This window comes from Primulina huaijiensis, chromosome 13 (assembly GCF_012295235.1).
Source record: "Primulina huaijiensis isolate GDHJ02 chromosome 13, ASM1229523v2, whole genome shotgun sequence".
NCBI classification, from domain to species: Eukaryota; Viridiplantae; Streptophyta; class Magnoliopsida; order Lamiales; family Gesneriaceae; genus Primulina; species Primulina huaijiensis.
Genome location: NC_133318.1, coordinates 2,739,076 through 2,753,150, shown reverse-complemented (window position 1 = coordinate 2,753,150; position 14,075 = coordinate 2,739,076). Strand labels below are relative to the sequence as shown.

The following is a 14,075-nucleotide window of genomic DNA, read 5'->3' as shown; positions in this document are numbered from 1 at the left end:
GGGTGTGGCTGGAACGTGCCACTGCAGTACCTGGTTGACAAAAAGAGAAAACTCCATGGAATTGTTCTATTAGTCCCATATTTTCTAAACAACGCAAATCCAAAAGCTCCATAGAACAAGCGACATGAAGATTATTATTATTGAGATCAATCAAATTCAAGTTAACAGCAAGTGCAGTTATCAAAGACCCAAGAATCAGATGACGTTTATGCGCGACCACACCAACAAATTGTGAAACTAACCAATAGCCGAGATTCACTTTAATTCGGTTTTGCATACACCACATGAAAAAAATTCAGATTTTGTCAACACACCCGCAGAATATTTACGACCCGAAAAAGTAAAAGCAAAGAACCTATGAATATATTTCCATATTGGATTATGTAGATGATAATCTTTGGATTTACTTGGGTCGTAGTCGTTTTGTGTGGAACAAGCTCGATAGAAAGCAATGTGATTAAATTGATCATTAAAATCACATGCAGTAGTCAAATATTCATCAGTGTTTCCAAGTCCTCGGTGATAAAACCGAAAGCAAGAATAATTTCGGTAATCGAAAAGTTAAAAGTATGACCCATCAACCGAAATCGGACTACCCCTGGGCTGGAAAGCGTGAAATTGTCAGGTTTTGTTAATTCGAACGTTGCATAAAACTCACGCACATGTTCAATATAGGCAGGGCAAGTGATTGCAAAGTAAGGCACCCACCCAATATTGTTGATTAACTCAAACATCTCTGTTCGAATATTTAAAACTTCCAAGGTTGGGTGATGAATATATTTGCAGGGGATAATTTGTTTTTGACATAGTGCTTTATACCTATCATTTTCATTTTTTCTAGTGAAGGTTAAATGTCCGTGCAAATCCGAATCGGCAATTGGTAGGACGTTCATCCCCTTCCCCATTCTAGCCTTTTTTCGGCCCGACGAAGAACTTGGGGTGCCGATTTTCTTATGCGATGCTTGAGAACCCCGCTGCATTCTAACAACTAATTTTATATAGAGAGTAGGAATTTAAATTTGGTAGGTCAGTCTTCCCACAATTGAAACATGCTCTTTCTTGAAATTTTTGTGGGATTTTGATACGTTCCATGATTTTCCTTCATGAATCTTAAAAACTTCTCGAAAAATAATGACATAGATCATTGCTGATTTGCTCAGCAGTCTTTTCCAACATTGTTTTAGCAGTGGTGATAGAAAGGGCTTTGGTTGGAATATTTGACGTGGACTCTTCTCTGCTTCCGGTCTCCAACTCAAATTCATTAGCCTTCATATCAGCAAACAAGTCATGTAAACTTGTTTAATTCTTTAGATTGTCTCATAGCTATTTTTTTTACATTATATTCCATCAGAAGTGGTCTCATCGCTCGGAAGTGCTCTCATCACCTTCAGTGCAATTTCTCGATTGGTGTACTCTTTTCCAAGAGCAGGCATTTCAATGATTATGCTACTGAATCTCTTATCAAAATCATTTTGAGATTCTCCTGGTTTCATTTTGATGTCTTCAAACTTCTGCATGGCTACTGTGAGTTTGTTTTTCTTAGTCTGATCATCTACCTCATAGAGCTGAATGAACTTTTCCTAGATTTATTTGGCTGTATTGCACATCTTAATTTTGCTGAATGTATTCTTTTCAAGAGTTTTGTATATTATGTCTTTTTCTACGTTATCCATATTGGCTTTCGTCTAGACCTTTGGTTTTTCAATAATTTGAGGTGCACCATCTGTAATGGCAACTATTGTATTGTCTATTGTTATCTTCATTGGTCTCTTAGTAATAATGTACCATATATCACCGTCTTGAACGGCTAGATGAGTCTGCATTATGATATTCTAATCATCAAATTCTTCTTTTGAGAATATTGGGATTTTGCTTAAGGATGCCATTGAAATATGATGGTTCAGAGGTCAAGAAATCCAAGCTCTTGTACCACTTGTTAGGATCGGAATGTGTGTAGAGGAGAGGTGAATAGATGCTTAAATTTCTGACTTTAATCTACACAGATGAGCTTTACTGGTTTTAGCATCCGAATTATGAATCTTGACCTTCAAAGTTCAGCAGAATAATGATATACAATGTAGAAGAAGCATGCCTAGAATTTGTGAACAATTTAAATCAGTAGTGTATGAAAATGAGACACAAATATTGCTTTCTGGAAGTTCGAAGGATAAAGCCTTTTATATCTCCCCTTCTTCTGTTTTCAGAATTTTTCATTAAAATACTTTGGTATTACAATACTCGTAATCACCACTAAAGTAGAACTTAATACCGCCTACTGAAACTCTTAGTATAACAACAAATTTCTTATAGAAGTCTAATTTGAAGTACTCCTTCTATCAAATTACAGTAACTCACACTGAATATATGAAAATTGCAGTGAGTTTTTGAAAACGCACAAATGGACCTCTAAAAAGATCTTATTTAACTTTGAATGTGTGTTATTGGTATATCTTTTCTGCAATGCTTCTGAGTGAATGAATGTTGATCACGTGTACGTAAGTGTGTTGTTAAAGGATACTCATGAGCCATAAATGTCGTCGTATCTTTATTAAATGATGTCCGGAAAATGGAATGCTACATTAAATGCTAATTGTACGACTTCAAAGTATTTTCCTTAATTAGCGTACTGCACATCTTCTGAAATTCATGTCTGCTTTTTTTTTTTATTGTTTCCTTAAATGTAGTAGAAAATTTGAATCTTAAATGACCGTTTTAAATAGTCGGTACTCTCAATGAATGATCAGTTTTACGGATTTCAGTAGTATTTAGACTTTTATAGCTACTACTGATTTGAGACTACTGAATTCTTCGGGTTCTTGAATTTTACCGCTATTGGATCTTTCTGCAAATAAAATACTCATCGCCAAAACTTTAAATGTACCAACATTAATTATTGTATTCTTTTTTTTTCTCGAAATATTGGTAATATATAGAAGATAATGCCAAATCCACTCAGTTTTTAAATAATAAACTACTCAAATGACATATTCTAGTATATTAATTGTTAGTATTAAAATGACAGTGATAAATTTTCATTTAAAGTAGAAAATATTGTTTGTTATAAAGTTACAATAACTAAAGTAAGCAAAGAATAAATTACAAAGATACAGAAAACTAATTTTATGAAGTATAAATATACACAAAAATTATCGTGAGATCATCTCACATATCGATTTTGTGAGACAGATATTTAAGATCGTTTCTAATATCTACTCATAAATATATGAGAGTTTCTACAGGTCCAAGTGCTAAATTCAAGAAACTCTACTTTTGCTCGTATCAACGAACTAAATAACTTTGCACAATTTTAAATCTCTCTTTTTTATCACAACACGACACTTTATTTACCCTTTTCAAAAAGTTATCATAAAATATTTATAATTATCCGTGATTATAAAACTTAATTAAAAATCTTAGTTTTTTTATACATTGTAATTGTATAATATAAACGATGACTCAAATCCATAAATTTCAAGAGAGAAAAAAAAGGTATCCTATCTTCACATAAAAAAATTCAACAATACAATTTTTTTTCATTTCCTTAAATATCTTGTAAAACAAGATAACACCGCATATGGTGAGCATAAAAATTAGAAGAAGAATCAGGTGCGGAAAAAGTCTGCAAACAACATGACATTCAAAGTTCTAGGAAGCCAAAAACTAATCACGGAGATATCGAATGACTTCTGTCCGGGCCTTATCCATCAGCATACAGCGAGTCTCATCCCGAGTCAACTCCTTGGGCCTTACGGGAATGTTACTCTGTAAAGGAACTCTGTTACCACATAATTTTCACGTGGGAATACAGTATCCTCCATGTAGGGCATGACAACCAAAATGTAGCAGATCTTACCTCGGGTTTCAGGGAGCGATTGTCTGTCATCTGACTTGATGAAGCAAGATTTTTAGGCGGCTGTTTTTTACGAATTGGCTGAGATTTGCTAGTTTTGGATCTCTTCTGTTGAGCAGGAAGGCATAAGATGATGCCAGCATGTGTTTGATACCGAGTATGAGGGGCCAAGACATTATGTAAATCATCAGCCGTTGGAGTCGTCGGTGATTGAGATTGGCCTGGGGGATCACTGGCATCCCTTACACTAAAACACAGGAAGAGAAGTCAAGCAATGCCAATCTTATTTTTGCAAAAAAAGTATGGTATGAATTACCAATAAACAAGATTGTCAACTTCTACAATTGAATAACTGTAAAATAATTCAAGAGAAAAACAGTCCTGTGGTGTAGATTAATGATAATGAAAACTCAAATTGGTCATGAAGATCAACAGATGCAATCAGCCATTCGATGATGATTTTTTGCCTGTGGAAAAAGCAATGGAAAAAATACTTTGTTTCTAGAAGTAACACAAAGACAAACCACACTAGGAATACATTTTCATTAGGCGTTTAGAGTTTAAGGTTTAGACATCATATTCATCAGAGAAAACAATATCTTTTGGAGAAGGGAAAAAAGTGTCAAAAAGTTTCAGATCATCAAATGGATATCATCATTTGTTAGTGATAGATATGCAGTAATTGAGTATAACCCACAAAGAAATAATTAATAAATGGGATATTTTTAAGCATGGCAGTACCATGTATCAGTCATGTTTGCAGAGGAGCCTGACTGATTGAGATTGATCTCGGTGCTGGTCCCAGGTGTCAGATAATAAGGGCGATTCATAGTAGGATCAACTGGAAAACCGCCGACCTTCGTAGGAATCCCTGGCTGCATAAGTTGGTAAAAGGGATCAAGGGAACTCGTGGAAGTCATTGCATGAAAAGCATGAAAAATGTCAACAGAACAATGTCAATCTTAAGATCCCTAAAAATATGATCACAAATGCGAAAATCAATAAGCTTGATAGCCAGCTTCTAGAAAAGGGAAATAGATAAAAGGGGTAATCACAAAAATATGGCGACAAAGAACCATGACCTAAGATATGCGACGAAAGACATGAAAGAAAGACTTATGTTTCAAAAAGTAACATAACGACAAATGCGATGCACCCTAGCTATATGGGATTTCATTTCCTTTTATGTCTTTGAAAATTGTGATTTAATTCATCATGTAAGTTCATTTCCAGCAAATGACATTCAATGAATCGTACGGAAAAATCACCACAGCATTTATAATAAGGCAACAACAATAAACCAACCAACGGAAAACTAAATTAGTGAAATATTTAAGCTCCAAGCCAGACCACGTCAGATTACAAAAACGTTACCCAACTTTTGAAATCTGCAAACAGAACTGGCGCGAAAATCCTAACCAGATTTAATTCTCATCAATTACTAAATCTAAGCAAAACAGAAACTTTCATCAACATTTTATCAAATCAAATCAATCAAAAAAAGGGCAGAGAACATTCATCATTAATACCAGAATACATGAAAATCCAGATTTGTGAACACACTTTTTTAACAAAGTTTTGTTCCCGGAAGCCCAAAACTACAGTCACCAACTTTTGCACCTCCGAAAGCCAAAAAAGAAAGGAAAAGGTTCATGACTACTAGTCAATGCTTCAGATCATCAAATGTATCTTAATATAAGTGAGTAACACATAATAATTGGGGAGAACCCACAAAAAAAAACAATAATTAAGAATAAACCCCATGAGTGTTTCAAACAAAAACAATACAAAAAAAGATTAAATCAACCTGTAGAGTTATTCAAAATGACACTTGAGTGAAAGAGACCAAAAGAATAATAAAAGCTTGCTCAAAACTCAAATGAGAAACACCCTATGTAATGATATGAAGGAACCTTATACAGAAAAGATAGGCATATATATAATACACATAAAAATCAGCAAATGAATGGACTCAACCAAAACCCTAGATTCCCAGAATAAGTTGACATACATTCAATTATATCCATAAAAGGTTGAATGTAGTTATTTATAGATTTAAATAGTGGTCAAACAATGAAGATGTGCACATAGAAAATAACAGAAATACATACAAAATTGCCTCTTTCCATTGTTGCTTTTAGCACACAGATAGATAGAGTTGCAGAAAAGTGGAGAACAAGAACTGATTTTTGTGTTTTCTGGAAATCAAAGGGCAGCAAAAATGTCTAATTCTGGGAAGAGATACATAAACTGACAGAGGGATCTGAATAAAGGGACTGGAAAATTTGGAAGCCCTGGTTATTTAGTTAGAATTGCAACCATGGTTAGCTATGGCTTTCAATGAATTTGGACACATATAACTGGACAATTTCATTTAATGCTTGGCTCCTAATTACAGATTTGATGCATTAGAATTTGTGATAAGATTACAAGAACATTTAAATTTTGTGAACCTTGATTGAGTTAGGGAAATAATGTTACAATTATGCTTCTTTTATAATTGTTCAAATGTATTTAGGGTTAGAAAATTTGAAAAAGCCACAGAAGGGATCAGACAAGGAAGGACTGGAAAATTTGGCTTTTTCTCAAGTCTTACTGAAAAACGGGGTTAGTCATAATTTTCTCTGAATTTGGACACATATAACTGGATAGTTGCATATTAAAGCTGCTTGGTTTTCTGTAAATACAGATTGGATTGCACTAGGATTTATAGTAAATAAGATTACGAGAACACCTAGGATTTTGTGAACCTTGATTGAGTCTAGGAAACAATGTTACAGTTATTGTTGCTTTATTGTTCAAATCTGTTTTATCATGGTTTCAAACAAAAATCCACATTAGATTGAATATAATTCATTAAAATTCCAAGTTGACATTTACAATTAGCTCCCCAAAAATATAGACAATTTCTTTTTGCAATGTGCATGCAGATTTGTTTGATCTATTTCCGTACTTGACATGCTTCGAGATTGCCAAATTCTTAGCAACAAAGTTGATAGAATCTATAACTCTGCAAAATCAGCACTTTGTCAAAGGGTATACTGTATAGGCAGGAGTGCACCAAGGATTTCGAGCAAAGGGAGTGCGAGCCAGTAAGATGGGGACAAATCAAAAGAACTAGGGAGGCAAAACATGATTTTTAGAAAATTTACATGTCAAAATTATGTTTCCACGTGCTTAGGAGATGTCATATAATCTTTCATTAATTAAGTCAAAAAATAGTTCTCTGGTCATCTGAAATTTAGCAGCAGGGTCAACTACGAATATACAAATCAACTAAAAAGCACCATCTTTCAAATTGAATGAATGAGCCCTATCATAGTTTGGAGGAAGAGTCCTTTTGGTCAGCTTGAGGACACAATGAAGAGGAACCAACCTATAAGTTATTTCATCTTATAAACTATTAAAGTTATCGAAAAATCAACAATCAAGTTTATCATATTTAATACCATTTCTGATAAGATAAATTATCATGATCTATATCTTTCTAGGACATAAATCCTTCACCTTTTCAAACTCTTTTCTATTAATCATTTTTAATCTTTTTCTTACATTTAATTATTTTTCATCTCCTTATTTTTTTATATGTTTCTTTCTTCTTTCCACTTAATTTCATCCTAAGTTTCCGACAAGAATGAAACTGAGGAACAACAATGGCCATTCCCATTTCGTTGGTTGTTGAGGTATTCGGTGAACCATGAGCTCTATGAGCAGAAATCCAACATCAAAATTCGTTCCAGAAGGCATAGAGTGAAAGAAATTAACTTGCATTTTACATATTTCAATTTGAAACTAAATTGTGTTACAGCCGCGAAAAATACAATCTATCTTTTACACCTGACATCAACCGGAGAAGGCAAAAATGGCAGAGCTTATTCTAGAATCAATTCTAACATACACAGTAGACACACTGAATAATGCCAAAAAAGATAAACTTCGACGGAAAATATTCAATATATACAAAACACGTACTATAAAATACCCCCGTCCATCGACATTGTCATGAAGACTGGTGCCGCCACGGCCACCGGTGTAAGTAACACCTTCCATCGCATTCAATCACACTGACTTCCGCCACATCGCCGGATGCGGCGGAGACCGGCGCGGGGCTTCCCGGCGGATTGTATTCCATCTATTTTTTACTCTGCAGAAGGAAGCGGAGAGTGTTGTGAAAGGTAGCCTCGACTCCAGGATTTTTAGATTGAATGTACAATCTGTGTAGAACAACGTACAAGTTCAATTGTTTAAAAATGGAACGTAATTTAAAACAATTATAATTATACTTTTAAATATAATTTTTTTTTTTCACAACGCAGACTGGGATGGGGACCGAACCCGGAGAGTGATCCAGCTTAAGCTGGTGGGTGAGACCATTGGGCTAAAGCCCGATCTCATAATGTTTTTTAGAAAATAGAAAAAATTTAAAAATTCAATCAAATATATATAAAATATTTAAATTTTAGATTTCATTTATTATGTTGCTACTGGTAGGCAAATTACATGATGTGTTAATAATAAGTTTAGTATATATTCATTTAATTAGTTCATCAATTAAATATCTTGGGAATAATATATAAACAGAAAATAGAATTTATAATTTATTAATTCAAAAAAAAAATTCATTTGTGAGATATTGTATTTTGGTATACTTGAATAAAATTTAATGGGAAATATCCTCAACTTGGCACTTGCCTGGGTCACGAGGATTTATTAAAATTATTTGTGGAAACATTGCGTATTTGTATAGTTTTCATATTTAAATCGATTTAAATTCAAATAAGGTCATAATTATAAAAAAAAAATAATGAAATGTCATTATGTAATTTAAAATGATTATGTTTAGTCATATCATAATTGTAAAGACTAATAAGAAACTTAAGAGTAATTTGAAATAATAGAATAAAAAATAAACCATATAAACTGTCATTTGAAACAATAAAATTGAAAAAAAAAAATTCATGACACTATTTGGGTTGATTTTTAATCAATAGTAAGAGTTAAATAACCAAAAGTTTCCTTAAATTATAATTATTTTGTATCAAAAATATTTTCATTGAACGGTGGATTTTGAAATTTTACTTTTGAATTTGCTAAATATTTTTATCTTCGATATATTTCTAAAGCACCCTATTCCTTCATCATTTCGACATTTCCAAGTAAAAATAACATGAATAGGGTTATGTTTTTAAAAAAGAAAAAAGCAATTCAACATATCTTAGAATTGGTTGAGCGTTTAGAAAAAGAGTTGAATAAATATTCCAAACTTTTTCTTTTTTCTACTTCTGAAAGATGTGCTTCGGACTTTTTGAGGAGTCAGAAGCTGGTCTCAACCTTTGAAAAGTGCAACATACTATTTAAAAATGCGAAAACAATTTGCAACATTTGATAAACTTTAAAGACAATAGAAGGTAATGTAATACAAGGTTTATTTCTGAAATTTTGAAGGACAAAACCCTTATATGTCTTCCCTTCTTCAGTTTCCAGAAAGTATCATAAAAGACTTTGATCAGTGCACACTTGTACAAACCCACTTCAGTAAAACTTATCCTTGCTTACTAAAACTCTTAGTATTACAACTCAACACTTAATGAAATTTGTTTATAGGATCTTTCCACATATTACAAACACTTCACACTTTGCAGTAGATAATATACAACGAAGGAGTGTGTGCACAATAATAGCACAAATTATTTTCTGAATCTGATAGAACTTTATAGTGTGTGTTGATTTTTTGTAGGCTTTCTGTCACACCCCGAGCCCGGGCCCGCGCCTGCGTGACTGCACAATGGACACCTATAACAACTACTTCGTATTCGTTTTCACTTTACGAAAATGATTAACCCAAATTATTATAGAAGTACATTATAGTTAATTATAAACTCATTTTAAATATTTAATTTTTACCATGTGGAACAAGAGGTATCTTTAATTATAAAATGAGACGTCTTCGTCACGGCCTGACCCCTCGATCCACAATCGCCAAGAATCTAGAGGCGTCTCTTACAAGTTCAAGAGACGGCTCCCACCATATAGCACTTTGCCCCACAGGTTCAAGAGGTGGCTTCCATGCACATAGCACTTTGCCCATCATAACACTTATTTCCCGGTGTTCCTTGCCGGTGACCGGCTCTGATACCAATCTGTCACGCCCTGAGCCCGGGCCCCCGTCTGCATGATTGCACAATGAGCCCATATAGCAACTACTTCGTATTCGTCCTTACTTTACGAAAATGACTAACCCAAGTTGTTATAGAAGTACATTGTAACTAATTATAAATTTATTTTAAATCTTTAATTTTTATCATATAGGACAAGAGATATCACACTTTCAGTATGATAAGTTAGAAGACGTGAAAATTTCTAAAAAGTGTGCTTGTGAACACATCATGAAGCATTTTTATAAACCTTCTTCAACCTTTGAATAAGAACAATTCTTTTTTTGTTAAGAATATCTGAGTTCTAGAATAGACTCGTTATTTGTTTTTGTACCGAAAATGGTAGTGAGTAATTAATAATCTGTATGGTTCATTTAATGGAAACGTAGTGTACTATTGTAAATAGGGATATCCTCTGATAGATAGTATAAACAAAACGGATATCACTAATTCCCTTTTAAAGATTATGCGATTCGATATAGTCTGACAGGTTATCGTAAAAGACTAACTTAATGACTACTACTTCTGGTTTTGTATTACTCTATTCTCAGTTCGATAAAATTCTACAAGTATTTCTTCTTGATGTGTATTCTAATTTTCCGAAGCACCACATCACCAAAACTAAAAATATCCTTATAAATATGTGCTAAAATTTTAAATGGAACGGTGTGAAGAGTTTCAAATCATCAATAAAATTATATTGTAAATGAAAACTTTATTATATAATATGAACATAAACTTCATGTTCCCCAGTGTTTTTGGACGCCTTCAACGGATGATGGCCTTTTCCTTCTCAAATGCTCTTTCCAAACGAGCTCCGGCTTCATACAGACATTTTGCTATGACGTCAAAGTAAAGCAGCCACCGCCCCATTTACAATCGGGGAACCTAAATATTTGTTTTGTGAGGAATAACTTTCAAATGTCCACTACACAAAACTGATTCTACGTTCTTAAAGGAAAAACAAGCATTTCTATATCCAAATTGGCCCTTAGCAAAGACTGCACAATTTACCTGAAAGAAAGTAATGCCCCAAGTGGTAGATGAAGAACACTGGATTTTCCTGCAATAAAAGATCATTGAACTAGTTACGAGTCTTTCTGTGAAAACCTGAAATTTCAGCAGTAGTTAGCATTTTGCAGTAGCTAACAATGTTCCAGCAACTTCTAATATTTCAGAAGCTGGTATTTTCTAGCAGACATGTATTTTTCCAGCAGACAAAATCTAGTAGATAGAATCCAGCAGACAGAATCCAGCAGTAGAAAAAGTTTAGTAGCGAGATTCCAGCAGATAAGCTACTGATTCAGATTAGAACATGTAACTGAAGCATTTAATATGGAATAAAGATTGTTAATGGCATATCATGGCAGATTATGGCCATTAATAGGGAGTCCAACAGTCATATTTCTGCCTATAAATAACACCCTCAATCTCTGAAACTGTTGTTACACAAGTCTTGAGTTATCACTTGAAATTAGAGCTAAGAGAGTGCATTTTTTGGAGCAGTAGAAACCAGTAGCGAGAACAGCAGATTCCTGACTTCAACCGAAATTTCTAGCAAATTACTGTAAATGGGCTTATGTATACATATCTTGAAAGCAGTTTGATAATTTCTGTGTTAAAGCAAAGTTTCTGCATGTTTGATTTCTGATATCTGATTTTTGAAGCACTGAAACCTAGTGAACTAATGGTAGGAATATATATTCTGAACATTAATGAATTCTGATTTCTGATTTCTGGCCTCACCCTTTAGAGGAGAGAACATATAGGGGACTGATATCAGTTTAGCCATGAAATTCACTATCGTGCTCAGTGCTTACTAATTCTGATTTCTGTTCTGAATCCTGTTAATTCTGAATTCTGATTCCTATTCTGAAAGCAAGAGTTTTCTGTATAGTACTTGTATTACTGTTTCTGTTAAAAATGGTTTTTGAAAACTGGGAGATTATTCCCGCCCCCACTTACTGAGTGACAACATATCACTCACCCACCAAACCCATCTCAGATAAGAACCCGGAAGAAATGCTATAAGAAGAAAAGCAGATTCAGTTCTGTGGCTGGTGAAGAAGACTGTTGTTTTTCTCAGTTTTAGTTATGTTTATTCTGCTGCATTTGTTAATATATTGTCATATCTGGTTTTACATTTTCTGCTGTAAAATATTATTATTTGAGTTTGTATCAGACAATGTAATATTCAGTATTATGAATAAAAATATTGGTTCTTGAATTCTGTACTTCTGAGGCTCGTTGTTTTCGAATGTAAATTTGAGAGCAACGCAGATGTCGACCAACCTCGTCCGTGGGGCGTGACACTTTCAATTTAACTGCAAAAGGTAGAAAAGACCCATTATTCGGTAATATCAATCACAATTCATGAACACAACTTATGCAGTATAAAAGAGACTTAGTATACATCAAGCACTCAAATAACTAAAACAAAGGATCCACACGATGCAGCAACATTATTCCCGCCAGCTTACTGAGTGACGGCCATATCACTCACCCACCAAACCCATCTCAGATAAGAACCCGGAAGAAATGCTAGAAGAAGAAAAGCAGATTCAGTTCTGTGGCTGGTGACTGTTGTTTTTCTCAATTTTAGTTATGTTTATTCCGCTGCATCTGTTAAGATATTGTCACATCTGGTTTTACATTTCCGCTGTAAAACATTATTATTTGAGTTTGTATCAGACAATGTAATATTCAGTATGATAAATAAAAAGACTGGTTCTTCAATTTCTATACTTCTGAGGCTTGTTGTTTTCGAATGTAAATTTGAGAGCAACGCCGATGTCGACCAACCTCGTCCGTGGGGCGTGACACTTTCAATTTAACTGCAAAAGGTAGAAAAGACCCATTATTCGGTAATATCAATCACAATTCATGAACACAACTTATGCAGTATAAAAGAGACTTAGCATACATCAAGCACTCAAGTAACTAAAACAAAGGATCCACACGATGCAGCAACATTATTAACACTTCATTAAAATGAAGAGTACAGATGCAGAAGCCTCAAAATAATGCAATGCTTAGTACAATCTAAGTGAGATTAAGATAGAAAATGTATTTTTAATCAAACTTCACTTCATGTTTTCAACTAAATGTGACATGTTTTATTTGTAAAATATATTTATATAAAATCAGTTTACAAATCACACACAAACTAACATTTCTGTCAGATGACTGATATGAAGATCTATGTATTGATCCGTATCAGAGACAAACTACTTGAATTCTACCATCGGAATTTCTTAAGAACATGTATAATTCTACTGAACCCCAATTGCAATAGTGGAGGAGCAAGAATGGCATACTCTATCACAAGGATAATATAAAAGAATTATTTTTTTGTAAAATAGTAAGCGTTCGATCTTCGAGCATCTCAGAAGAACAAATATTTCATTAAGCATTATATTCTAAGCCATAGCTCTATCCCCTTCACTTAAAAGAGATGAACCGTGTATAAAAAAATAAGCAATAATTTCAGGAACCCATTACATATTTCAAGAAACAACACACCTCCAACATAAAAAAAACTATACCATACATGACGAAAAATGATAACAAGAAACCCACAAAAATTTTAAAATAAGATAACAGAAAATATACCCATCTTCCAAACCAATAGGAAAATTCTGAGACTGCGAGAATGGAGTAGTTGCTGAAGGAGGTGAAAGGGATTCTAAGCCGAAAGCAGGAATTGCTGAAGCAGGCAGTGAAGTGATCAAAGCCACAACAATTGCCATAGAGATGAGGTTATTAGACAAATTTTAAGGTCTTAACTAAATAAATATTATTTTATAGAATGATCATACAAATCCCACAACAGACACCAACTTCAACATAATTGTCAAACAAAAATCCTCCATCCAAACAAATACGTATTCTAACAATTTCATATTTTCAAACATTAGCATAATAATTTTTCAAAAAAAAAATTCATGTTTCTCAAAATTGTTGGCAAGAACTTGAAAAGCAAAGTTTCCATTTTCATGTTGTACATTGCTCCTGAATTCACCAATGATTCTTTATAGAACTGTAACTCAATGAGTTTAAGCGAATCTATT

General features: G+C 33.6%; 1 protein-coding gene and 1 long non-coding RNA gene across 7 annotated transcripts in view; both read right to left on the bottom strand.

Moving 5' to 3' along the window:
- Positions 1-8,024, bottom strand: part of LOC140991560 (uncharacterized) — a 28,102-nt gene extending 20,078 nt beyond the window's left edge. For 2 of the 6 annotated variants that reach the window (XM_073461580.1, XM_073461575.1), the window contains exon 1: positions 7,823-8,020. In XM_073461580.1, the coding sequence (XP_073317681.1) occupies positions 7,823-7,900 (78 nt within the window). In that variant the 5' untranslated portion in view covers positions 7,901-8,020. Of the gene's footprint in view, positions 1-3,458; positions 3,763-3,853; positions 4,098-4,591; positions 4,726-7,822 lie in introns of those variants that run through there. The other 4 variants (XM_073461579.1, XM_073461577.1, XM_073461576.1 and 1 more) reach the window with 4 other exon arrangements.
- A 2,742-nt stretch (positions 8,025-10,766) lies between these two features.
- LOC140991451 (uncharacterized) lies at positions 10,767-13,814 on the bottom strand. The gene is made up of 3 exons (XR_012177915.1): positions 13,618-13,814; positions 11,020-11,068; positions 10,767-10,893 (listed from the first exon to the last, which is right to left on the bottom strand). It is a non-coding gene; the product is annotated as an uncharacterized lncRNA (long non-coding RNA).
- Positions 13,815-14,075: the final 261 nt, after the last annotated feature.